General features: G+C 39.0%; 1 protein-coding gene and 1 pseudogene across 2 annotated transcripts in view; both read left to right on the top strand.

Moving 5' to 3' along the window:
* RGL1 (ral guanine nucleotide dissociation stimulator like 1) overlaps positions 1-27,563 on the top strand; it is a 287,005-nt gene that overhangs the window by 90,941 nt on the left and 168,501 nt on the right. For both annotated transcript variants that reach the window (XM_007989218.3, XM_007989217.3), the window contains exon 2: positions 6,189-6,352. In XM_007989218.3, the coding sequence (XP_007987409.1) occupies positions 6,221-6,352 (132 nt within the window). In that variant the 5' untranslated portion in view covers positions 6,189-6,220. The remainder of the gene's footprint in view (positions 1-6,188; positions 6,353-27,563) is intronic.
* Positions 18,793-19,281, top strand: LOC103230449 (large ribosomal subunit protein uL29 pseudogene; annotated as a pseudogene).

The following is a 27,563-nucleotide window of genomic DNA, read 5'->3' as shown; positions in this document are numbered from 1 at the left end:
ACAATTAGGAGGTTGTATCTTGAGACCTTCTTGGATCCCGCAATTTGTAGATATCACAATAGCAATCATGGTTAGAGAAGTCTACCATCAAACCAGGAGTTAGATGCTAAGGATGAGTGAGTGTGTCCAAATACCAGCTTTAAAAAGCCTTGGCACACTTACAATTGACTACATGTCAGAGAGTTTTGGGTTATCTCTGGATAGTCAAAGCTCTGATATTGTACACACGAATGTAAAGGGGCTATTTTAATATCATGCTGTTTGTTTGACTTTTGAGTAGTGAATGCATAATATGGGACTAAGTACAATATGTGAGTGAAACACCAAAATCACCTTTCACTGTTTTGTTTAGTGGTTTGGAGCCTTCAGTTCTTCTGGAAAAACAATTCAATGCACATTAGTTTTGCTTTCTACATTTGAGGGAGGTGAATGCTTTATTTTTATAACTGTAAGAGGGCTCAGCAGTCTTGTAGCCTATTCATATTGAAGATGAGGACACTGAGGCTAAGAAAGGTGAAATGGCTTGCTTAATGGTTACAGAGAATTAACTGTAGCTTCATGTTTTTAACTCAGGTCTTGTGACTAGAATTTCAGTGCACTTTACATTATGCAGTTCTGAACCTTTGAGTAAAACTAAAATGCAAAGACTGCTCTTGATAGCCTTCTAGGTGGAAGAGTTGAAGATAGTAGGAGATAAAGATAAACAAACCTATCTTATCTGGACAGAACCTCAGCTCATTAGGAAGAGGAATGAGGAAGAGAGAATGCAGGAGGAAAGAAATGCTAGAAAGACAAATAATCATGGCAAGGGACTGAAACAGGGTAAATGCCAGACATTTTCAAGATTAGAAGAAATCTGAGTTGAGCTTGAAAAACTGAAAGATTTCTTTAGGTAGAAGCAAAAGGGAAGTAAGCAGAAATGTTATTATTATCACATATAATGGAGTCTGCAAAGGAAGAAGAAAAGCATGACCCTAATAGATAAAGATAAGAAGCACCAAATCATTTCAGTAAGTTTCTGAATTTTAAACACTTCCTTTTCCTTCCAAACATATTTAAAGAGGAGGGGGAGGAGAAAAAAGATAATGATTTATGAGGGATGTCTCATATGCTATTTATTATAAGAAAGAAAGTAAAATTCAATAAATTACAAATTGATTTATCAAACAAAGTTCAGCATGGAGGTTAATAAATACAGACTTGAGTGGAGTTGTGTCCTAGCACTTTCTTTTAAAGCCATGTTTCAAAAAAAGGGCATCCATGGAAGTGATGGATAATTTTTATCTGATAGCAAGAACAGACACTAGCAAAGGCAAATTATTGTATTCTTAGATTGTCATTTTAATACTTAGTTTTCAAGATTAGCCTCTGAGAAGCCGCTCATTTACTTCTGGTGCATAATGATCACTTAGTATATGAAGCCATCAGCTGCGCCCTTTGTTATGACCGTGGAAAATGTTATGACCTCCAGTCGATGATTATTTTGGAAGGAATAGAAGAAATAAGTTATGATTACATATTATAGATAGCATAAGCATAGTGTTAGTAAATATTTTAAAAAGAAGACTAGGCACAGTGACTCATGCCTGTAATCTTAGCACTTTGGGGAGATTGAGGCAGGAGGATCACTTGAGCCCGGGTGAGACCAGCCTGGGCAACATAGTGAGATTCTGTCTCTACAAAAAAAAAAAAAAAAAAAAAAAAAATCTTTCCATGGCTTTCTCATCTGCAGATTGTTTCTCAGTGTCAAGCAAGCACATGTTTCTTCCATCCCACCACACTGGTCTTCCCTGTTTTAATTTTATTTCTGTGCTTCATAAGGTAGAGGCAGTGTACAATCACAATCCTTTTATAATTACAAAAAAATTCACAAGCAATTTTCTTTTTTAATTTTTGAGAAAAATTTTGCTTTTATGTTTTCTGATCAGATTTACCATTCTATACATACAGGTTCCTTTTTTCACCCCACTCCCAACTTAAGGCTGATTTTACTGTCTAGTGGTTTAAACAAAATTCTGTTTTGGGTATCAGGTGTTTTAAATTAAAAATTATTCAAAATTGATTTCCAAAAGAGTCCATAAGGCTTATGATATTTTAGACCAATTCTTAACTAGAATAGAAAGTTTTGCCTTTTAGGTTTCCAGTGATTTCATATTATCTGATGATTCTGTTGAAGGGCCCATATTAATGGTATTGCCTGGAGGTTGTCTTGTAACCCTTGACTGTGTGTTTTAAGAAAGAAGGCAGGCCGGGTGCGGTGGCTCACGCCTGTAATTCCAGCACTTTGGGAGGCCGAGGCGGGCAGATCACCTCAGGTCAGGAGTTCCAGACCAGCCTGGCCAACGTGGCAAAATCCTATCTCTACTAAAAAATACAAAAATTAGCTGGAGGTGGTGGCAGATGCCTGTAATCCCAGCTACTTGGGAGGCTGAGGCATGAGAATCACTTGAACCCTGGAGGCAGAGGTTGCAGTGAGCTAAGATCATACCACTGCATTCCAGCCTGGGTGACAGAGGAAGACTCCGTCTCAAGAAAAAAAAAAAAGAAAGAAGTCAGTAGTTCAACTGTAATATGCACCATATATCAGAGGTAGTGGAAAGTCTACATGTGCCTCCTATTTTAATTTTAACAAATAAATGATGACTCTGTAACATAGACTTCTAGCTCCTAAAATGAGCTAGAAGGGAATAGGTAGGAAACCTATAATGCATGAATTGTTTAAAGACAGTATGGAGGCTGGGTGAGGTGGCTCATGCCTGTAATCCCAGCACTGTGGGAGGCTGAGGCAGGTGGATAATTTGAGGCCAAGAGTTCGAGACCAGCCTAGCGAGCATGGTAAACTCTCATCTCTATTAAAAATACAAAAATCAGCTGGGCGTGGTGGCAGGCATCTGTAATCCCAGTTACTCGGGAAGCTGAGGCAGGAGAATCACATGAACCTGGGAGTCAGAGGTTGCAGTGAGCCGAGATTGCACCACTGCACTCCAGCCTGGGTGATAGCACAAGACCCTGTCTCAAAGAAAAAAAAGAAAAGAATAAAGAAAGTATGGAATAAAATGTTAGATTTGAAGAGGAAAAGACAGGTTGGCAGCAGGACTGGCTATATTATTTGTGGGACTCAGTGCAAAATGAAAATAGAAGGCCCCTTGTTCAAAAATTAAGAATTTCAAGGTAGCAACAGAAAAGCATTAAACAAAGCATGAAGCTCTTCTGAGTATGGGGCTCTGTGTGACTTCGTAGGTCACACACTCATAGAGCTCACCCTGGTCAGAAGTTGAGATGTCAGTAAAAAGGAAAAGGAATGATCCATTCCCTGTGATGTTTTCTTACCTCTATGCTGTCCTTACCTATGTACTCATCAGATGTGACCATATCTCAAGGGGGCACCATTGTGCCAGTGAGCTGAGACACAGACACTCTGGCTCTAGTCTATGGAGGAAGGGGCATGAGAAGGAGGTTGCATTCTACCGGTGATGGGAGAGTAGGATGGAGCTGAAGGCTTTCTGAACTGATCTAGGAGAGACAGCATGAACTTGGGAACTCTGCAACTTTCTAGCAGTGTAGTAAAGTCATTTCACCTCTCTGAATCTCATTTTTTCATTGTTGTAAAATGGTGATATCTACCTCTCAGGTTTATTGTGTGGATTACAGATAATGTGGAAAATGCCTAGCACAGTGGCTGGTATGCAGTGGAAGCTCAAGATATATTCTACACATGGTCATTTTAATAAGTGCAGAGATACACTGAGGATAAATGAAAAAGACTTCCAGTCTCAGATAGGGTGGAGGATCTCAGAATGCTTGAAGAGCCTTGTAAGAACTGGCTGCCTCTCTTGAGTCCCTCCTTAGTTCCTGAGTGCTTTGGAATGGTTTAAAACTCACAATAACATCTTCTTCCCAAACAGGGTGAGGAGCAATCTGTGGGAAGTCAGTGCACAGTAGAGTTCAGTCTTCAACACTGAAAATTTGCCAACTTTCACCCACACTGTGGAGATGAGAAAGCAGCTGTGGGCAGACAGTAGAGTAAGCTGTGGGGTCTCTGGAACACGTTACACTTACAGATGTTCCATTGTTCCCATGGGATTTCATACTTTGTCTATTTTATCCAGTTTTGTTTCCATAATATACGAAGGAGACAGCCAAAACCATTTTATGTAGTTTTCCTACTTCGTTTTGATTTATTTGTTGTTGTTTACAGTATTTCTCCAATAACAATAATGGAATTTCCTTTCCTACTAATCTGGCCTGTTTCCATTTTGCCTGTTTATTTTAATTTCCTTTTTTTGGACTGAAATCTCTACATGACTCTGCTTTGTTTATTTCCTTGTATGTGTGTGTCAGCATCATTTATTAGTGTGTCCACTCAGAGGAACTTTGTTCATTAATTATGTAGGTTTTGTTTCCTGGTTCCTAGTGGGAGGGTATTAAGTGCTCTGTGTTTCTAAGTACTTCACGATGGTTTTGGTTATTAGTTTCTTCATCATTGCTCTCTGCAAGCAGATGGGCTTACTCTCCATGGCTTAGATGGAGCATGGGAAGCCCCGGAGCAGAGAAGTAACTTCTCTGCAGATGATGATTTTCTTAAATCCACTGACCTGTCACTCCTGTCACTCATATAGGTTTCAATTTCCACTTACTTTTATTTGGGTAGTGGGTTATGTGAGCCTAACACCTGGGTTTTGCAGACATAATTCCTTGAAGACATTTCCATGAAAACCAGCCTGTTGTTAACTAATGAGCAATTCTATCTTGCATTATAAGCTGCTTAGGAGTGTGTGATTAATGTTAGACTTATCCCTTTTTTATGAAAAACTTATAGCCCACTAAGTCAATAAAAAAGTTAAAAGGAAGAGGTAACCTGACTCTTACATCTGTAACTTGAATATGTAAGATCTGCTGCCTCCTTTTCAATGGATTGCCATGATTTACTAAATGATTGAATTAATGATTCATAAAACATTTATTTAGTACTTACTCTGTGTATGATACTATCTCTAGTCTCAAGATGCTTTTAAGACTAGAAGGGGGAAATAGAATTGAAAGCAAATAAATATAATAAGGTGTTACAGGTGACATGATAGAAGTTTGTCTAGAGTACATAGAGTAACAAAAGAGGGAGGCCTGTATTCTCTTGGGGTGGGGACTGGAGAGAAGGTGTCACAAACAAAGGCTATAGGCACCATATGTATCTGGGGTCCATAGATACTTTCAAATGGCTGAAACAGTGGCTGAGGAGGTAGCAGTGCATGCATGAGGTGGGAGAAGGGAGGTGGAGGAAGTCAGACGTAAAGATCCTTGGATGCTGCATGAAGGAATTTGGGTTTCATTCTTTAGGAAAAGTTTTTAGGTAGATGGAACATCAGTAACAGTTTTGCTTTTTAGAATTACACCAAGAATAGACTCAAAGAGACTTGAATGGACGCAAGGAGACTCTTATGATAGTATGGGACTGAGCCAGACAAGATATGATGAGATTCTGAACAAGCCAGTGGCGAATGGAAAGATGTCAAAGAGGTAGACCTTGTAAGATTGGCATCAATTTTTAAATAATATCTTACAGTAACTGTTAGTGAAACCAAGGCCCAAGAAAGTGCACAGCCAGTGAATATCAAAGGAATCTTCCTCTGCTTTCATTGCAGTTTAGAAACACAATTATTGTGGCATTTCAGACACTATGTTGTAATACATCATATTGTTAATACTTGTTTACAACCTTTCTGCCCTGAGGCTCTAAGCTTCTTAAGGTTAAGAGGTAAACTACTGAATTATTTGTGTATGCCTAGCATGGAGCCTCATATACACAAGTACATAATAGGTGTTTGAAGAGTAAAATTCTTGACATCATAGCCGGTGCTTCTTCCACATGGAGCACTTGGCATGGAAATATGAAAACATCACTCAGGTTTGCCTGACAGCCACCCATTTCCATCTCTCCCCCTGAGAGCGCCAAAGCCAAGTGATAAGCAGGTATAACAGGCAGATGATGGCTTTTGCTTTGCTTTAAAATTTGTACCAGTTTGCCATTATCAGAATGTATTCTTACCTCCCAAAGCCTGCATTAAGATACCAATAATGAATATTTAGAATATAAAAGTGGCCATAAAAGTTGATGCCTATAATTTGCTTCCATGTCTCTCTTAATGTTACTCATTGTTTTAATCTGGATCACACTTTATTCTTCCACACAGATCCGTAATGCCTCCTGCCTGCCTCTTTCAAGATGGAGGTGAAACCTGTGGGAGAACCTACTCAGGAGGTGTCTAAATTCAAACTTTCCACCAAGGTAGAAAGCACGGGACACTGGCTGGTGGAAGATCATGCTCGAATATGGGAAGTTTTAAAGACAGAGGAGGTAAGATGACTCTAAATGACACAGTTGGTGAAATACTGGATTTGTTCATACCTGAGACTATAATTCTTTGTGTAGCCAGCACCACAGGTCAGCTTGGCAAATCTTTATTCAGGTGCTATAGGCGTAGCCATGACTGGAGAAAAAGTAAGGCAGGAGCATGTCCTTTGCACATTAATGACTACACAGTGATTCAGGCCAAGGAGGCTGCACTGAAAGCCAGCACTTAAAAAATGGTGATCTAAGGCTCATACACATATAGTATGCACTTTAGCTTCAGATATCAGCAGTGTAGCTGCGGGTATCCTGTTAGCTACATTCTTTCTCAAGGCTGCCCTTCTGTGACTTCCCTCTCTCAAACCTATTGTTGTTGAAGTTTCTTTTGACTTATATAAAATGCTGATATTTGTGTGCATATTTGTGGTGTGTGTGTGAGAGAGAGAAAGATAGAGGGACAGGGAGAGAGAGAGAGAGAGATGCTCTTATTCTTTCAATGGAAATTATAAATTAAAGCTTTTATTTTTATTATGCATTAGAGGTAAAATCATACATAATGGCAAGATATTGAAAACCATTTCCATATAGGCATGAAGAGGTATAAAAGGAAGACTGGAAAAGAGAATGGAATTATTAACCAGATCATGGAAAGGCCTAACTTCCCTGAGCTTGGGTTTTGCACATCTTATCAGCTTAGCAAATAAAATGAAAGCTAGAGCTTTGTATGTTTTTGTTTTTTAGAGACAGGATCTCGCTCTTCTGTCCAGGCTAGAGTGCAGTGGCACAGTCATAGCTTACTGCTGCCTGGAACTCCTGGGCTCAAACGATCCTCCTGTCTCAGGCTCCCAAATAACTAGGACTACAGGCCACACACCACCATATCTGGATAATATTTAAATTTTTTGTAGAGATGAGACTTTCGCTATGTTGCCCAGGCTGGTCTTGAAGCCCTAGCCTCAAGCAATCCTCCTGCCTCTGCCTTCCAAAGCACTGGGATTACAGGTGTGACTGACTGTGCCCAACCCCAAAAGCTAGAGGTTTTAATACATGGGAAAGAGCATCTCAGAGAGAGGTACCAAAGCAAGAACTTCAAAACAACTGAGGTAGTATAGAAATGTAATAGGGAAAACAGACAACACTTTGTCAATGGTATTTTGGCTACCAGAAAGACCAGCAGCTATTTTCTGAGAGGCTTACCTGGGTGATATTCATTATCTTGGGTAGTTGTCTAGGGTCTGGTCCTTAGCTTATATGCTTGGAAATTTTATTTTCTCATGTATCCAACAGAAATTTCTGGGGAAAACTCACATGAATTAAGTTTATACAACTAATATGTAAAAATAAAATGGCAATTCCTTAATTGATAAAGACAAATAGAAGAGTTTTATCTTCTGAAATACTCAAGTTAAACTGTTTAGTACACATTCTCCTTGTAGGCAAACCGAATGGGAAATCAAATAATGCTAAGAAAGTTGATTCCTAAGGATGGAATCATAACAAGTGGAAATATATAAATTCCTTGTTTGACAGCATGAGGCTCAGTATATTGGTATGGCTCTTTGGTTCCAAGCAAAAGAAATTGACTAAATTAAGGAGAATGAGAAATTGCTGGAGGATGTTGAGAAGCTTACAGAATTGGTAAGAAGTTTGGAGAGCTAGGCTTGGAAATAAGACAGGAACCAAGTCAGTAGAAACTGCTCAGGGTGCCAACCTGGCACAAATTCCAAACTGGTCCCCTCCCCTCCATGTTCTCATATTCTGCTCAGGATGCAAAGCTGTGGGAGAGAGGAGCTCACTGCCAAGTTTAGTTGCATGCCTTTCTTTTGATTATTCTGTGAAGAGATAGAGGAATCTTCCATGGGAAATTATTATACCAACTCCTTGCTACACTTGTGTTTGAAGTTCAGATTCCTAATATTGACACATTATGACAATTCCAATGCAAGAAAGTAACCTAACACTAGTCTTGAACATGTAAAATCCAGCAGAAGCAAATACAAACCTTCTCTATAGGGATATACTTGCACAACAGACTTTTTTATTTTTATTTTTTTAAAGAAATAAACTCCACAGGTGGTAGATGAAGTCTTTGTGTATCTCACCTAACAGGTCCAAGATGAGATGAGATGAGTGTTGTGCTGAGGGCACAAAACTTAAGGAAGCACTCACTCTTAGGTTTATACCCTATACTTGCGCAAAATTGAGTACATCCTTAAATGTTGCACCCTAGGCTTGATGCTAGTCTCACTCCAGTCCTGGCCCTGTCATAAATCTGAATTTGGTGTTTATCATTTTTATGCATATTTCAGTGTTTATACTACATGCATGTGGATCTATATGTTCAATATACAGTATTGATTTATATCTTGTAAATGTTATATAAGCCTTGTACTATACATCTATTTCTACAGCTTGTTTATTTGTTTCTATTTCTATGCCGACATATGTAGTTTCACTTTATTCATCTTTAACTGTTGTTTACATTATTTTGATTAATATAGTCAATTTATCCATTCTCTTGTTGATTAACTTTTAGTTTTCTTTCAATACAGTTGGCAGTATAATATATTTTTCCTCATGAACATATGCCAGAGTTTTTTCTAGTACAGACACCTAGAAGTGGCATGCTGAGTTGTAAAGTATGAATACCTTTAGCTTTGCTAGATATTACTAGATCAGCTCTGAAATGAGGCCATGAGTTTGTATCTCTGTTAGCAGCATATGAAAGTTCACCTGTTCTATATCCTCACCTGTTACTGATATTGACAGACCTTTAAATATTGGCCAATCTGATTGTTTTGAAATGGGACCTTGTCATAACACAAATTTCCCTGAATTCTTGTGGTGTTGAGCATCTGTTCACATGGATATTGGCCATTTAGTTTTCTGTGAATTATCTGTTCTTATCCTTTGCTTGTTTCTTTTCATTGGGTCATTTGTCTTTCCTTGTTGATTTCTGAAGACTAATGTATTGTTTACTATACAATCTTTTTATAGATTTTATGCACTAAAACAATATTTTCCAACTCCTAAATTTTTGTTTCAAATTTTAATTTGGTAAAATTTATCAGTCTTCTTTTCTCCTTATGGTTAGTGTTTTTCTGCTTTAAGAAATTCTTTCTGACCTCATGACGATAAAGATATTCTCCTATATTTTTTCCTAAAAGTTCTAAATGCTTGTTTTTATTTCCTTAGTATTTATTTCACAGTCTGAAGTAGGGATATGATGTTTTTTTCCATATGGATAGTTAATTATCTAGTATCATTTTTGAATGTCAATTACTTCTTCAGTTTATAATGCTATTTTTCATGTATTATGTTACTATAGATATCCTCTCTGTGGATATGATATTCCTTTAACTATTCTAACTCTAAAAAAAGCCCCGAGTATCCAATAGGGAATGTTTCTCTGCTGAACTATTGATCTTCAAGATTATCTTGGCTGTTTTTGGAACTTAGATTTTCCATATGGATTTAGGATGAGCTTGTTCAGTTCTGCAAATATGAAGAAAAATTAAGCAGAAGCTTGTTGGGAATTTGATTAGGATTTCAGTACATTGATTGACTGATTTGGGGAGTATCAACATTTTTATATTCAATGACTATCTTGTCTTCTTTTTGACTTTAAAGGTTATGCTTTGATATTTCATCCTTAATGTTTCACCAATATTTTATCCCACATTGTTTTGCTGTAGGATTTTGATAACTAAGGTTAAAGAAGTTCCTTCAATTCATTTTTTTTGCTAAGTGCTGATTTTTTAACATTATAATATTTGATACTTACAAAATAATACACATGCAAGTTATGGAGTATAATATTAGAACAAATACTTGTAAGTCCACAACCAACTTAAGAAACAGTTTGTTTAGTCTATATGTGAACTGCTTCACATACTCTCTTTGATTTCCTTCCCTGCAAAGGTACCCATCTTCCTGAAATTTGTGTTTAATCATCCTTTTGCTTTTTAAAAAGTCTTTACTGCATACATGTATCCTCAAACAATACTGTTGAATTATACACACACACACACACACATATATACACCTACATATGTATGTATATATAAACACATATATATTTATATATATGGTGTCTTTGGTGATTCACTTCTTTTACTCAACATTATGTTTATAAGATTTTTAAGATTCAGCCACAAAAATATATACAGTAGTACTTCGTTAATTTTCGCTATTGTACAATATACCATTGTGTGGTTATATTGTGATTAATTATTCATAGTGGATGGATGAACATTTAAGTTATTTATAGTTTTTTGCCATTATGAACAATGCTGATATGAACATACTATACATGTATTTTTTTTTTTTTTAGTTTTCTTATATGTTCTTTTTTTATGTACTTTAAGTTCTGGGATACATGTACAAAACATGCAGGTTTGTTATATATATATATATGTCCCATGGTGGTTAGCTGCACCCATCAACCTGTCATCTACATTAGGTATTTCTCCTAATGCTATCCCTCCCCTTGCCCGCCATCCCTCCCTGTGTCCATGTGTTCTTATTGTTCAACTCTGACTTATGAGTGAGAACATGCAGTGTTTGGTTTTCTGTTCCTGTGTTAGTTTGCTGAGAATGACGGTTTCTGGCCTCCTCCATGTCCCTGCAAAGGACATAAACTCATCCTTTTTTTTTTATGGCTGCATTGTATTCCATGGTGTATATGTGCCACATTTTCTTTATCCAGTCTATCATTGATGGGCATTTGGGTTGGTTCCAAGTCTTTGCTATTGTGAATAATGCTGCAATAAAAATATATGTGCATGTGTCTTTATAGTATAATGATTTATGATCCTTTGGGTATATACCCAGTAATGGGATTGCTGAGTCAAATGGTATTTCTGGTTCTAGATCCTTGAGGAATCACCACACTGTCTTCCACAATGATTGAACTAATTTACACTCCCACCAACGGTATAAAAGCGTTCCTATTTCTCCACATCCTCTCCACATCTGTTGTTTCCTGACTTTTCAATGATGGCCATTCTAACTGGTGTGAGATGGTATCTCATTGTGGTTTTGATTTGTATTTCTCCAATGACCAGTGATGATGAGCTTCTTTTTTCATGTATGTTGGCTGCGTAAATGTCTTCTTTTGAAAAGTGTCTGTTCATATCCTTTGCTCAATTTTTGATGGGGTTGTTTGTTTTTTCCTTGTAAATTTGTTTAGATTCCTTGTAGATTCTGGATATTAAACCTTTGTCAGATGGATCGATTGCAAAAATTTTCTCCTATTCTGTAGGTTGCCTGTTCACTCTGATGATAGCTTCTTTTGCTGTGCAAAAGCTCTATGTTTATTGATTTGCAAATGTTGAACCAACCTTGCATTCCAGGGATGAAGCCGACCTGATTGTGATGGATAAGCTTTTTGAGGTGCTGCTGGATTCGGTTTGCCGGTATTGTATTGAGGATTTTTGCATCGGTGTTCACCAGGGATATTGGCCTGAAGTTTTCTTTTTTTGTTGTGTCTTTGCCAGGTTTTGGTATCACGATGATGCTGGCCTCATAAAATGAGTTAGGGAGGAGTCCCTCTTTTTCTATCATTTGGAATCGTTTCAGAAGGAATGGTACCAGCTCCTCTTTGTAACTGTGGTAGAATTAGGTTGTGAATCCATCTGGATCTGGGCTTTTTTTTCATTGGTAGGTTATTAATTACTGCCTCAATTTCAGAACTTGTTATTGGTCTATTCAGGGATTTGACTTCTTCCTGGTTTAGTCTTGGGAGGGTGTATGTGTCCAGGATTTTCTTACAGATTTTCTAGTTTTTATAATATTCTCTGATGGTAGTTTGTATTTCTGTGGGATCAGTGGTGATATCCCCTTTATCATTTTTTATTGTGTCTATTTGATTCTTCTCTCTTTTCCTCTTTATTAGCCTGGCTAGTGGTCTATCTATTTTGCTAATCTTTTCAAAAAACCAGCTCCTGGATTCATTGATTTTTTGTATCTCTGTCTCCTTCAGTTCTGCTCTGTTCTTAGTTGTTTCTTGTCTTCTACTAGCTTTTGAATTTGTTTGCTGCTGCTTCTCTAGTTCTTTTATTTGTGATGTTAGCGTGTTGATTTTAGATCTTTCCTGCTTTCTCCTGTAGGCATTTAGTGCTATAAATTTCCCTGTAAACACTGCTTTAAATGTGTCCCAGAGATTCTGATACATTGTGTCTTTGTTCTCATTGGTTTCAAAGAACTTATTCATTTCTGCCTTTACTTCATGATTTACCCAGTAGTCATTTAGAAGCAAGTTGTTCAGGTTCCATGTAGTTGTGCAGTTTTTAGTGAGTTTCTTAATCTTGAGTTCTAATTTGATTGCACTGTGGTCTAAGAGGCCGTTTGATATGATTTCAATTCTTTTACCTTTGCTGAGGAATGTTTTACTTCCAATTATGTGGTCAATTTTAGAATAAATGCTATGTGGTACTGAGAAGAATGTATATTTTGTTGATTTGGGGTGCAGAGTTCTGCAGCTGTTTATTAGGTCCACTTGGTCCAGAGCTGAGTTCAAGTCCTGAATATCCTTGTTAATTTTCTGTCTCATTGACCTAATATTGACAGTGGGGTGTTCAAGTCTCCCACTATTATTGTGTGGAAGTCTAAGTCTCTTTGTAGGTCTCTAAGAACTTGCTTTATGAATCTGGGTGCTCCTGTATTGGGTGCATATGTATTTCGGATAGCCAGCTCTTCTTGTTGCATTGATCCCATTACCGTTATGTAATGCTCTTCTTTGTCTTTTTTGATCTTTGTTGGTTTAACGTCTGCTTTACAGTGACTAGGGTTGCAACCCCTTTGTGTGTCTTTGCATGTGAGATGGGTCTCCTGAACACAGCACACCTATAGGTCTTGACTCTTTATCCAATTTTCCAATCTGTGTCTTTTAATTGCCCGTTTACATTTAGCCCATTTACATTTAAGGTTAATATTGTTATGTGTCAGTTTGATCCTGTCATCATGATGCTAGCTGTTAATTTTGCTCATTAGTTGATGCAGTTTCTTCATAGTGTTGTTGGTCTTTATATTTTGGTATGGTTTTGCAATGGCTGGTACAGGTTTTTCCTTTCCATATTTAGTGCTTCCTTCAGGAGCTCTTGTAAGGGTGGCCTGGTGGTGACAAAATCCCTCAGCATTTGCTTGTCTGTGAAGGATTTTATTTCTCCTTTACTGATGAGCTTTGTTTGGCTGGATATGAAATTCTGGGTTGAAAATTCTTTTCCTTAAGAATGTTTAATATTGGTCCCCACTCTCTTCTGGCTTCTAGCATTTCTACAGAGAGATCCGCTGTTAGTCTGATGGGCTTCCCTTTGTAGGTAACCTGACTTTTCTCTCTGACTGCCCTTAAAATTTTTCCTTCATTTCAACCTTGGTGAATCTGATGATTATGTGTCTTGGGGTTGCTCCTCTCGAGGATTATCTTTGTGGTGGTCTCTGTATTTCCTGAATTTGAATGTTGGCCTGTCTTGCTAGGTTGGGGAAATTCTCCTGGATAATATCCTGAAGTGCGTTTTCCAACTTGGATCCATTCTCTCCATCATTTTCAGGTACGCTAATCAAATGTAGGTTTGGTCTTTTCACATAGTCACATATTCTTTGGAGGCTTTATTCATTCCTTTTCATTCTTTTTTCTCCAATCTTGTCTTCACACTTTATTTCATTAAGTTGATCTTCAATCTCTGATATCCTTTCTTCTGTTTTACTGATTTGGCTATTGATACTTGTGTATGCTTCAAGAAGTTCTCATGCTGTGTTTTTCAGCTCCATCAGGTCATTTATGTTCTTCTCTAAACTGGTTATTCTGGTTAGTGGTTCCTGTAACCTTTTATGAAGGTTCTTAGCTTCCTTATATTGGGTTAGAACATGCCCCTTTAGCTGGAGGAATTTGTTATTACCCACCTTCTGAAGTCTACTTCTGTCAATTCGTTAAACTCATTCTCCATCCAGTTTTGTTCCCTTGCTGGTGAGGGGTTGTGATCTTTTGGAGGAGAAGAGGCCTTCTGGTTTTTGGAATTTTGGCATGTTTGCGCTGGTTTTTCCTCCATCTTCGTGGATTTATCTACCTTTGATCTTTGATGCTGATGACCTTTGGATGGGGTTTTTGTGTGGGCATCCTATTTGTTGATGTTGATTTTATTGCTTTCTGTTTGTTAATTTTCCTTCTAACAGTCAGGCCCCTCTTCTGCAGGTCTTCTGGAGTTTGCTGGAGGTCTACTCCAGACCCTGTTTGCCTGGGTATCACCAATGGAGGCTGCAGATTAGCAAAGGTTGCTGCTGCCTGCCCCTTGCTCTGGAAGCTTCGTCCCAGAGGGGCACCCACCAGATGCCAGCTGGAGCTCTCCTGTATGAGGTGTCTGTCATCCCCTGCTGGGAGGTGTCTCCCAGTCAGGAGGAATGGGGGTCAGGGACCCACTTGAGGAGGCAGTCTGTCCCTTAGCAGAGCTCGAGCATTGTGCTGGTATATCTGCTGCTCTTTTCAGAGCCGGCGGGCAGGAATGTTTAAGTCTGCTGAAGCTGCACCCACAGCTTTCCCTTCCCCCAGGTGCTGTGTCCCAGGCAGAAAGGAGTTTTTTCTATACACTTCTGACTGGGGTTGGGGCCTTTATTTCAGAGATACCCTGACCAGAGAGGAGGAATCTAGAGAGGCAGTCTGGCTACAGCAGCTTTGCTGAGCTGTGGTAGTTTCCACCCAGTACAAACTTCCCGATGGCTTTGTTTACACTATGAGGGGGAAAGTGCCTACTCAAGCCTCAGTAATGGTGGATTACCCTCCTGCTACAAGCTTGAGGGTCCCAGGTTGACTTCAGACTGCTGTGCTGGCAGTGAGAATTTCAAGCCAGTGAATCTTAGCTTGCTGGGCTCTGTTGGGGTTGGACCGGCTGAGCGAGACCACTTGGCTCTCTGGCTTCAGCTTGCTTTCAAGGGGAGTGAATGATTCTGTCTCGCTGGGGTTCCAGGCACCACTGGGGTATGAAAAAAAACTCCTGCAGCTAGCTCAGTGTCTGCCCGAATGCCCACCAGGGCCCTGGTGGCGTAGGCACCTGAGGGAATCTCCTGGTCTGCAGGTTGTAAAAACTGTGGGAAAAGCATAGTATCTGGGCCAGAGAGCAACGTCCCTCATGGCACAGTCCATCACAGCTTTCCTTGGCTAGGGGAGGGAGTTCCCCAACACCTTGCACTTCATGGGTGAACCAATGCCCCACCCTGCTTCTGCTTGCCCTCCGTGGGCTGTACCCACTGTCTAACCAGTCCCAATGAGATGAACTGGGTACCTCAGTTGGAAATGCAGAACTCACCCGTCTTCTGCATTGTTCTTGTTGGGAGCTGCAGACCGGAGCTGTTCTTATTTGGCCATCTTGCCAGATCCCCACATACTTTACATATCTTATTTTTGCCCATATGTAAGAGTTTTTCCAGGTTAATACCTATTAGGTGAATTTTGAGTAGATATGTGCAAGTTCTGTTCAAGTTATTGCCAAGTTGTTTTCCAAAGTGGTGGTACCAATTTATGCTCTTACCTGCAGTGCATAAGAGTTTCCCCTATTTCCTATCCTTGTCAATTCTTGGAATTGTCAGATTTCTTAATTTTTTTTTTTTTTTTTTTTTTTTTGAGATGGAGTCTCACTCTGTCACCAGGCTGGAATACAGTGGCACAATCTAGGCTCACTGCAACCTCCACCTCCTGGGTTCAAGTGATTCTCCTGCCTCAGCTTCCTGAGTAGCTGGGACTACAGGTGCACACCACCACACCCAACTAGTTTTGTAATTTTAGTAGAGATGGGTTTCACCGTGTTGGCCAGGATGGTCTCGATCTCTTGACCTCGTGATCTGCCCACCTTGGCCCCCCAAAGTGTTGGGATTACAGGCGTGAGCCACTGTGCCCAGCCTAGATTTCTTAATTTTTAAAATCTAGATGATATAAAATAGAATCTCGTTCTTTGCTGATCAATTCTTTATGCATCTCAGCTCGAGATCACTTTTCTTTTTCCTTAATACTTATTATTCTGAGGGTCTAACAGTAGGGCATCTCTTTCTCCCTTTCTCTCTCTCTCTCTCTCCTTTCCTCTCTTTGGCCTTAAGATGTCTTTATTTTGTGTGCTTCTCAGAATAATAGTTTAGATGAGTATAGAATTATAGGTCTCTGAGTACATTGGAAATTTTCCATTGTCCTCTGCCTTCCATTGCACTGAAGGGGAGCTAGCATTAAGTTTAATTTGTATTCTTTTGAATGTAACATCTTTTCTCTCTAACTGTTTAGATCATCTCTACATTTTTTGCTGTCCTGAAGTTTCAGTCTTCTGTTTTTCCATGTGGGTTTCCTTTTATTTAACACTTTGGGGTACAAAGCCTTCTCAAATAGTTGAATTGGTGTCTTTCATCAGTCTGGAAATATCTCCAATTTTTTTCTTTTCAAATTTTACCTCATTCTCCTTTTGTAACTCTAACAAGATTTATGTTTGCTTTTCTCACTCTCTGCTTATGTCCCTTAACCTCTCTTTTAGAGTTACTATCTTTTTCCTCTCTGTGTTGCATTCTGATTAATCTTAGGTCTGCCTTCCAATTCCATAATTCTCTCTTCAGCTTTAATCTGTCCTTTAACTCAACCATTGATTTTTAAATTTCACTTATTGTATTTTTTTACTTCTAGAAGTTTTGTTTTGTTCTTTAAAAATCTTCTAGTCATTTTTTCAATCTCTTGCTTCCTATTTATATTTTTATGTTTTTAAGACATATTTGTCAAGAACTGTGAAGGTTATGAGATTTTAATTTTTTAAAATCCACAGTTTTGTGGATGTTGAAAGAAGACATGAGACTCTTGGCTAAGAGCAAAAGACTTTATTACTCACAGCAAGAGCAGCAGCCAGACTGTCAACATGTTTGTTTTGGTTTTCTATGTTCCAATTCCTAGAAATGGGCCTAGATAGATACTTGCACAGGAAGGGAACACTGACCTTGGGAAACTTGCCATTTTATAGTGGATAATAAACAAGCTGGCATTTTAAGAGGGAAGTATTAGCTCATCTCTCAAGTTTTCTTGCTACAAGCCCAGTCCTGAAAAATAATCTGGGTAATGATCAGCCAGGGCCTTGAACTTTTGGCATATATAGCAAGACATGTAGGAACAAGAGAGACCCATGGAGTACTGTTTCCTAACAATATTATATATAGTGATTTTGTATTCTGAGTGTGGTAATTCTAAAAACTGTGGGTCTCAGGGTACTATCTGTTGTTCCTTTTGGCTCTTGAACATGGTGTTTTGTTTCTTTGTGAGTTTTGTGATTTTTGACTGTGGGTTCATTTTTTATTTCTTGGAAAGAAGGAAATTTTCTCCAGAGAGAATTTGCATTTGCTTCTAGGAGCACTACCAATGGAAAACTACTTTAAAGTAAATTCTTAGCTTGATGTTTTTCAGACCACTTAATGTGACTACAGGCTAGAAATCTACAGATGAGCATGCTTGTGGTAGTAAATTCTACGGAGAAAATGACTCCCCCTCTCTACCCCTCCTCAGCATCACATATAAAGATAGTTAACTTTCCTTGTAGTGTCACAGAAGACATAGTATTACTAGCTCACCTTGATGCTGAAGGAATCACATTTTAGGATCTCAGTTTTATGCAGTGGGAATTTCCTGTTAGATTCTCTCCCATAAGCCAACCCTGGGCTTTGTATATTGTTCCCTACATGCTTTAAGGTAACAAGTCCTGTGTTGGTTAGAGTAACATTAATGCTGTAACAAATACAGTATAAAATTTAAGTAGCTTAACATAATAAAAGTTTATTTTTCAATCATATAATAGTCCAATTTAGGTGTTTCTGGTGGGAGTACCCCTTTTCTTCATGTGATAATTTAGGGACCAAGGCTACTTTCTTCTTGAAGCTCCACCATCCTCTGGTACCTGGGAATCTTTTGTATTTATCTGGCAATTCACTAAAAAAGAGGTTGAAGAAGACACACCCAATTCTTAACTCTCTTTGACCAGACATGCATTGTATCAGTTTACCTTCTATGACTGAGAATTAGTCCTATTGTTCCATACAGTTATGAGGGATGTGTGATGGGGAGATGTAATCTCCGGCTGAGCTGCTACTTACCAGTGATGACTCAATACTATGGAAAGTGAAATACAAATTGAATTTTGGTGGGCAGTTAAGTGTCACAGAAAACAAAGTTTAAATTTACCAGGTTTGGCCAATGATGTCTGAATGGAAGCTGATTTCAGTGCCTATCTGTGGGTTCTGCTTTCATTTATGTTTTGGCTTTTAAGAGTTCTTAATTTTTTGCCAGCCTGTCATGTATTAAAAAAGATATTTTAGTTTTATCAAGTTTTTTTTTTTTTTTACTTATTTGTGGTGGGAGAGTCAATTAGGGTATTTAGTCCACCGTACTGCTGGAACTGAGTCCTATACACTCCTGTGAGTTATTTAGAAATGTGATCTTAAGCCTCTTTCCCTCGGAGCGGGCGGCGGCGGCTGCATCGGCGGCCTGTGTAGCAATGGCCAAGATCAAGGCTCGAGATCTTCGCGGGAAGAAGAAGGAGGAGCTGCTGAAACAGCTGGACGACCTGAAGGTGGAACTGTCCCAGCTGCGCGTCGCCAAAGTGACGGGCGGGGCGGCCTCCAAGCTCTCTACGATACGAGTCGTCCGCAAATCCATCGCCCGTGTTCTCACAGTCATTAACCAGACTCAGAAAGAAAACCTCAGGAAATTCTACAAGGGCAAGAAGTACAAGCCCCTGGACCTGCGGCCTAAGAAGACACGCGCCATGCGCCGCCGGCTCAACAAGCATGAGGAGAACCTGAAGACCAAGAAGCAGCAGCGGAAGGAGCGGCTGTACCCGCTGCGGAAGTACGCGGTCAAGGCCTGAGTGGCGCGTTGTCAATAAAGCACAGCTGGCTGAGAAAAAAAGAAAAAAAGAAAAAAAAAGAAATGTGATCTTAAAAGTTAAAAGTTCACAAGCTTCACTTATGACTCCCAAAGCACTGGTACTGCTAGGCACAGGTTGAAATAAATACCTTATGATTGACTAATGAATTATATTTTTAAACTTATTTTTTGAAAATTACTTCACTTGGTCAGAAAGTAGCATCTAGATAATGTTGAATTTCTATTTTTTTGGCCATATTTAGTTAATTTTTTGGCCATATTTAGTTAAGTGCCTACTTGCACGTGAATATTCATAACTGACATCTTGTAATCATTTAAAAGTTTTTATGTGGTCACAAATCAGTTTGTCAAGTATATTTAAAATGAAAATATTATTTTTGTTTTCAATGTAGTGATTAACTGTAACTATTCTATGCCTTTAAAATTCAAATATTTAAAATTTAAAAGATGAATAATACCTATATGTAGTAGAAAATAATGAAATCCTTATCAAAGGGTTAAGTATGAAAAATATCTTTACATGATCTCAGTACCTTTTTTTAAAAAAAATGAGCAAGGAAGCAATGGGAGAATTGGACATATTTTGTGGTGATGTGTTCTGTTTTTTGATTGTTTGGTGATTACATGGGTGTACGTATTTGTCAAAACTCATTCAACTATACATTTAAAATGGACATATTTTATTATATGTAAATAATACCTCAACAAAGTTGATCTTAAAAAACGGGCAATGGGATTAGGGAACAGAATTAAATAAATAAATCAGTCATTGTCATACAGTGTGCTGTAATAAGTGTCCACAGGTATTTCGAGAGCCTAGAGCATGTAATCCAGCATGAGTATGGGCACTCATAGGTGTGCATGTCAAGGAAAGCAAGCTTCTCAGTGAGCTGATACTTGAGTTCATTTTTTTTTTACACAGAGTTTTGCTCTTCTTGCACAGGCTGGAGTGCAATGGTACAATTTCGGCTCACTGCAACCTCTGCCTCCCAGGTTCAAGCGATTCTCCTGCCTCAGCCTCCTAAGTAGCTGGGATTACAGGTGCCTGCCACCATGCCCAGCTAATTTTTTATATTTTTAGTAAAGACGGGGTTTCACCATGTTGGCCAGGCTGGTCTTGAACTCCTGCCTTCAGGTGACCCACCCGTCTTGGCCTCCCAAAGTGCTGGGAATAAAGGTGTGAGCCACTGCACCCAGCCTGAGTTCATTCTTTTTTTTTTTTTTTTGAGATGGAATCTTGCTCTGTCGCTCAGGCTGGAGTGCAACTTCGACCTCCTGGGTTCGCTTAAAGGAAAAGTAGAAACTAGCCTGACAAATGGAATTTTTGAAGGGGAATTGGAGCAAATATTTCTGGAGAAGGGAAAACTGTAAAGGGGACTGTCAGAGAGAATGTCCTACCATTTAGAGCATCTGTAGCAGAAGAGGAATGGCAAGAGATGAAGCCAAGAGGAAACAAATAACGAAAGTCTTCATGTGCCTTACTTAGAAACTTAGGAAGTATCCTGTGGGCACTGCTCAGTCAATGAAAAGTTTTCGGCAGGCTAGTGACATACTCAGATTTGTTTTTGGAAATGCTAGTCTGTCAGACATGTTTAGGATGGCTGAAAATACTTCAAAACCTCTCTAGCCCACATTGCTCTCTCTCTTCTCTGTCCACACTGTGCTAGCCAGTGCTCAAGTAGTGATTATTTGGGGTTGTTCTTTTTTTCATGATAGTAATTCTTCTTCTCCAACTAGACTGTCTGTTCTTGAGACCAGGCCTCTTAGTCTTCTTCTTTTTAAAAAATTTATATTCCCATATTGATAGGTCACCCCCTTAGTCTTAATTCTACTTCACTTATGACTCCTCAAGCACTGGTACTACTACACACAGGTTGAAATAAATACCTTATGATTGACTAATGAATTATTTTCATTATTTAATGGTAATGCACTGTCCCTCTAAATTGTAACATCAAGCAGAATGTTGTCATCTTTGGGTACAAAGGTGATTCATTTGACTCATCACTGGATAACACTTAGTTGGGTGGTTTTTTTTTTTTTTTTTTTGAATTGCTGATTGAATTTGCACTGAGTCATCCACTGTGCACTGGACTTATCTATGTTCAGTGTTTTACAAGAATACCACAACAATATGCAATGTTCTCTGTGGCTATGGAACAGAGATGTTCTCTGTGTGAAATTAAACTGGTGAATGTCTGTATGGAGACTGGACATATGAACTCTTCTCTATGCAGCTCAGGAACGTAATACTACATTCTTGGAGGAGGAAGTAGTAATGTGTTCATCATACATGATTTCGAGATTAAATCATACACATCTGAGAGACAGGAAGAGAGAAGTTTTTAAAAACTGGATGGCAATTTAGGCAAGCAGTGGGAGTATATTGTATTAAACTGTGAAGAGCCAGCTATTTGCTGAATTGTGGTTTGATGACAGAGGTAGGGTCCTTCTTTATGACTCTGAATGAATTTCTATTTCTCTCTGCCACACATTTTCATATGAGGCAAAGGGATAGAAATTTACTTTCTAGGAAGTTATTAATACATAAAAATGCTTTGATGTATGAATCTCTGAGATGGGTAAAATAGACACATCAGCAGTGAGACATGAAATATCGAGACTGAATAATATTCTGTTGGGTTTACAAAAAAAAGAAAATATCATTTATTGAGCATCTATTTTGTGTCAGGAACTGTACTTGCTGCTTTCATATTTATCAATGTATTTGTCACAGCCATAGGTACATTTTCATTTTACTCATAAGGATTATGAAGATTAGAGGTTAAGGCACATGTTCAAATATACATAGCTGTTTGGTGGCAGAGTAAGATTGAAATTCATTTGCCTCTCATTTATCTTTGTTTTATACTCTTATCTCCTCATGAAGCAAACTACCAAAATTGTTAAATCACTCTAATTTTACATTTAGTTTTCTTGTCCAGACCATAACCACTCCTGGCCAGGGCATCAACTTCAGCTCAATAACTGGTGCCAGTCTTGCTCTGATAGACCTTGGCTCTGCAATGCCCATGCGAACAAATACCAGTGTGCCCACTGAGTCATAATGTTCTTCCATTCCTCAAAGTGCTGGCTCAGTTGGTGTGGCTGGGCTTCTATCTCAGTTCTCCTATATATCATCTGTCTTAGCCAATCAGACTGCTACAATGAAATAGCACAGACTGGGTGGCTTATAAACAATAGAAATTTATTTCTCACAGCTCTGGAGGTTGGGACTCTGACATCAGGATGCCAACATAGTTGGGTTCTGGGTGAGGTTCCTTCTCTGAGTTACAGATGGTGTCTTCTCAATGTGTCCTCATGTGGAGAGCTCTTTGGGGTCTCTTTTGTAAGGGCATGAATCCCATTCATGAAGACTTCACCCTTATGACCTTATTGCCTCCCCAAAGCTCTGCCTCCTAATATCACACTCGGTGGCGGGGGGCAGGGGAGGTGGTGGGGGTGGTGGGGGTGGCGGGGGGGTTTCTGTTTTCAACCTAACAAAGTTTGGGGAACACAAATATTCAGTTCATAGTAGGACCCAGTTTCTCAGAGAAACTGTACCTATTTAAATGGTGCCCTTAACTCCATCCTGTTTAAATAGAACTTAGAACTCTGTTAGGCTCCATGTAGCTCTGTCTTCTGCATAATTGAGCTCTGTTCCACTTACCCCAAGCTATTAATTGGATTCTAATTGTAAACAGTCTATTTGGAACCTGGCTATTTTTACCCAATCCGTGAACTCCTGTTGCTTCCTTGGATATGAAAGCTTGCCAGAATCACATCAGAGTTTTCCTATGCCCCTATTTTGTGTTCCTTCTGAGTTTGGTTAGTCATGTGCGGCCATAAGAGATACAAGAGAGGCTCAGAGAAAGAAAAGGTTATTACACTTGCAGGTCCTAGAGACAGGAGGTATTCTGCATGGGAAGACACGATGGTCATGAGGCAGAAGACAGGAGTGAGGGGGAAGCTTAGCCTACTTCTGTATTGGGGTTTTCAAGGAAAAGGCATGCCAGGGCAGGCAGAATGTTTGGGATTGGTTAGTTTGAGCACTTTTGGTGGGTTTTGGGCTATAGGAGTAGTTTCTAGTTGCCTGGTACCTGGCTCTGGGATGATTAAGGCAGATAAATACTGTCTCCTGAAGTACCCAGGCCAAACAGAGGAGATAAGGCTCTTGGTTAATTTGCACATCAAAGGCATGCTCTCTGAGTTTTGTTATCTTTAAGAATTAGTTAGCCCAGGGAAGGCAGTCTCTCCCAGTTGTAAAGTTTTTAAAGACATCAAAACATCATAATATACAGAAAATTAAAAAATATTTACAATACAGTCCTTGGGACACATCTTACCAAACAGCCTACTATTACCATGGGACACATACCGTTAGTCAGGGCAGTCTCTCCAGCTCCAGTTTGTCCACTGTCTTATTCTTTCCATTGGCCCTTGTTTCCAGTCTCAAGATTCTTTGTGATTAAGACCACCTGAATATGACATGATGCATTTAATAAGTTTCTTAGTCTAAACTAAAGGTGGACACTGAGGATATTAAAGCTTTCATTATGGTTAAATTTCATTGTTGGTATTAGAATGTGCTCAAGTATCACCTCTTCCAGGAAGACATCCTTGATTTTTCTGGTCAGGGTTAGTGACCCTCCTGTGTGGTACTATAACATCTCTGCATATCTATCTCATAAAGACTCATCACATTAATGGCACAGGCATACCTCATGGATACCTGGTTTGTTTCCAGACCACATCAGTAAAGCAAATATTGCAATAAAATGAGTCACATAATTTTCTTTTGTTTTCCCAGTGCATATAAAAGTTATACCTACATTATACTGTAGTCTATTAAGTGTGCAAGAGGTTTATATCTAAAAAAGGACATATCTTAATTTAAAAATACTATGTTTCTAAAAAATGCTAATGATCATTTGAGCCTTCAGCAAGTCATACTCTTTTTGCTGGCGGAGGGTCTTACCTCAATGTTGATGGCTGCCGGCTGATCAGAGCGGTTGGTTGCTGAAGGTTGCGGTGACTGTGTTTCTTAAAATAAGACATTAATGAAGTTTGTCACATCCATTGACTTTTCTTTTCTTGAAAGATTTCTCTGTAGCATGCAATGTTGTTTGATAGCATTTTACTCACAGTAGAACTTCTTTCAAAACCAAAGTCAGGCTGGGCAGAGTGGTTCCCACCAGTCATCCCAGCACTGTGGGAGGCTGAGGTAGGAGGATTGCTTGAGGCCAGGAATTTGAGACTAGCCTGGGCCATATAGCAAGACCCAGTCTCTGCAAAAAAAAAAAAAAAAAAAAAAAAGCAAAAAAGCTGGGTGTGGTGGCGTGTGCCTGTAGTCCCAGCTACTCAGGAGGCTGAGAGGCTTGCATGAACCTCAGCAATCCTCACTCAGGAGGCTGTAGTGAGGTATGATTGCACCACTGTACTCCAGCCTGAGCAACAGAGCAAGACCCTATCTCTAAAAAACAAACAAAAAACTGAAGTCAGTCCTCCCAAACCCTACTGCTACTTTATCAACTAAGTTTATGTAATATTCTAAATCCTTTGTTGTCATTTCACAACATTCGCAGTTGCTTCCTCAGGAGTAGTCTCAAGAAACCAAATTCTTTGCTTATCCATTAGAAGTCACCCGTTGTCCATTCAAGCTTACTGTGAGATTGCAGCAATTTAGCCTATCTTCGGGCTCTACTTGTAATTCTAGTTCTCTTGCTATTTCCATCACATTGGCAGTTGCTTTGTCCATTGAAGTCTTGCACTCCTCAAAGTCATTCATGAGAGCTGAAATCAACCTCTTTTAAACTTCCGTTAATGTTGATATTTTGACCTTCTCTCATGAATTATGAATGTTCTTAATGACATCTAGAATGGTGAATCCTTTCCAAAAGGTTTTCAATTTGCTTTCCTAGATCCATCAGAGGAATCATTATCTATGGCAGCTATAGCCTTATGAAATGTATTTCTTAACTAATCAAACTTGAAAGACAAAATTACTCTCTCACCTATGAAATGAAATGGATATTGTGTTATGAAATGCTGTGAAATGGATATCATGTTAGCAGGCATGAAAACAACAATCTCCTTGCACATCTCTGGCTCTTGGGTGACCAGCCACATTGTCAATGAGCAGTAATATTTTGAAAGGAATTTCTTTTTTTCTGAGCAGTAGTCTCAATAGTGGGCTTAAAATATTCAGTAAGCTGTATATGCTGTAAATAGATGTGCTATCATCTAGGCTTTATTCTTCCGTTTATAGAGCACAGCTAGAGTAGATTTAGCATACTTTTTAAGGGCTCTAGGATGTTCAGAATGGTGAGTATTGGCTTTAACTTAAAGAAACCAGCTGCATTATCCCCTAGCAAGAGAATCAACCTCTTCTTTGAAGCTTTGAAGTCAGGCATTGACTTTTCCTCTCTAGCTATGATAGTCCAAAACAGCATCTTCTTCCAATATAAGGCTATTTTGTGTACATTGAAAATATGTTGTTTAGTGTAGACACCTTCATCAATGATCTTAGCTAGATCTTCTGGATAACTTGCTCTTGCTGTAGCTTCTGTATCAGCATTTGCTGCTTCACCTTGTACTTTTAAGTATGGAGATCTCTTCTTAAACATCATGAACCAATTGCTGCAAGCTTCAAACTTTTCTTCTGTAGCTTCCTCACCTCTCTCAGCCTTCACAGAACTGAAGAAAGTTAGGGCTTTGCTCTGGAGTAGGCCTTGCTAAAGGGAATTTTGTGGCTAGTTTGATTTTCTGCCAGACCACTAAAACTTTCTGCATATCAGCGTTAAGGCTGTTTTGCTTTATCATTCATCTACTCACTGGAGTAGCACTTTAAATTTCCTTCAAGAACTTTTTCTTTGCATTAAAAGCTTGGCTAACCATTTGGCACAAGAGGCTTAGCTTTTGGCCTATCTCAGCTTTTGACATGCCTTCCTCACTAAGTGTAATCATTTCTAGGTTTTGATTTAAAGCAAGAGATGTGTAACTCTTCCTTTCACTTGAACACTTAGAGGCCATTGTAGGGTTATTAATTGGCCTAATTTCAATATTGTCATGTCTCAGTGAATAGAGAGGCATGAGGAAAGGGAGAGAGACAAGGGAATGGCCAGTCAGTGGAGCAGTGAGAACACACACAGCTTTGATCATTTCTTTTTCAGCCTACATCATGCTTTGAATACATAATAGTAATTTAAAAGTTTGAAATATTGTGAGAAAATTACCAAAATGTCCAGAGACACAAAGTGATCACACACTGTTGAAAAAAATGGCAAGACTTGCTTGATGCAGGGTTGCCACAAACCTTCAATTTGTTATGCAGTCAACAAACATAGGGAACAAAGCTCATTGTCACTGGTCATTAGAGAAATACAAATCAAAACCACAATGAGATCTCACACCAGTTAGAATGGCCATCATTAAAAAGTCAGGAAACAACAGATGCTGGAGATGGGGTGGAGAAATAGGAATGCTTTTACACTGCTGGTGGGAGTGTAAATTAGTTCAACCGTTATGGAAGACCGTGTGGTGATTCCTCAAGGATCTAAAACCAGAAATGCCATTTGACCCAGATATCCCATTACTGGGTATATACCCAAAAGATCATAAATCATTATACTATAAAGATACATGCACACGTATGTTTATTGCGGCACTGTTCACAATAGCAAAGACTTGGAACCAATCCAAATGCCCATCAGTGATAGCCTGGATAAAGAAAATGTGGCACACATACACCATGGAATACTATGCAGCCATAAAAATGGATGAGTTCGTGTCCTTTGCAGGGACATGGATGAAGCTGGAAACCATCACTCTAAGCAAACTAACACAAGAACAGAAAAGCAGACACCACATTTCTCACTCATAAGTGGGAGTTGAACAATGAGAACACATGGACACAGGGAGGGAAACATCACACACTGGGGCCTGTCACGTGGTTGGGACTAGGGGAGAAATAGCATTAGGAGAAATACCTAATGTAGATGACGGGTTGATGGGTGCAGCAAACCACTATGGCACGTGTATACCTATGTAACAAACCTGCACGTTCTGCACATGTACCCCAGAACTTAAAGTATAATTAAAAAACACACACACATGCATAGTATCTGCTAAGTGCTATAAAGTGAAGCACAAGAAAACAAGCTGCATGACTATACTTGTATATTTACATATTGTTGTCTCTCAAACTAAAATGTAAGCTCCTTAAGGGCAGGGCCTCTGTCATAATCCATCTTTATGTGCCGAATATTATTCACAGTATCTGGCACATAGTGAGAACCTAACAAGTACTTATTAAATAGAGAAAAT

The sequence above is a fragment of the Chlorocebus sabaeus genome, chromosome 25, assembly GCF_047675955.1.
Source record: "Chlorocebus sabaeus isolate Y175 chromosome 25, mChlSab1.0.hap1, whole genome shotgun sequence".
NCBI classification, from domain to species: Eukaryota; Metazoa; Chordata; class Mammalia; order Primates; family Cercopithecidae; genus Chlorocebus; species Chlorocebus sabaeus.
Note: the sequence above shows the minus strand (reverse complement) of the source record. Positions and strands in the feature narration are given on the sequence as shown.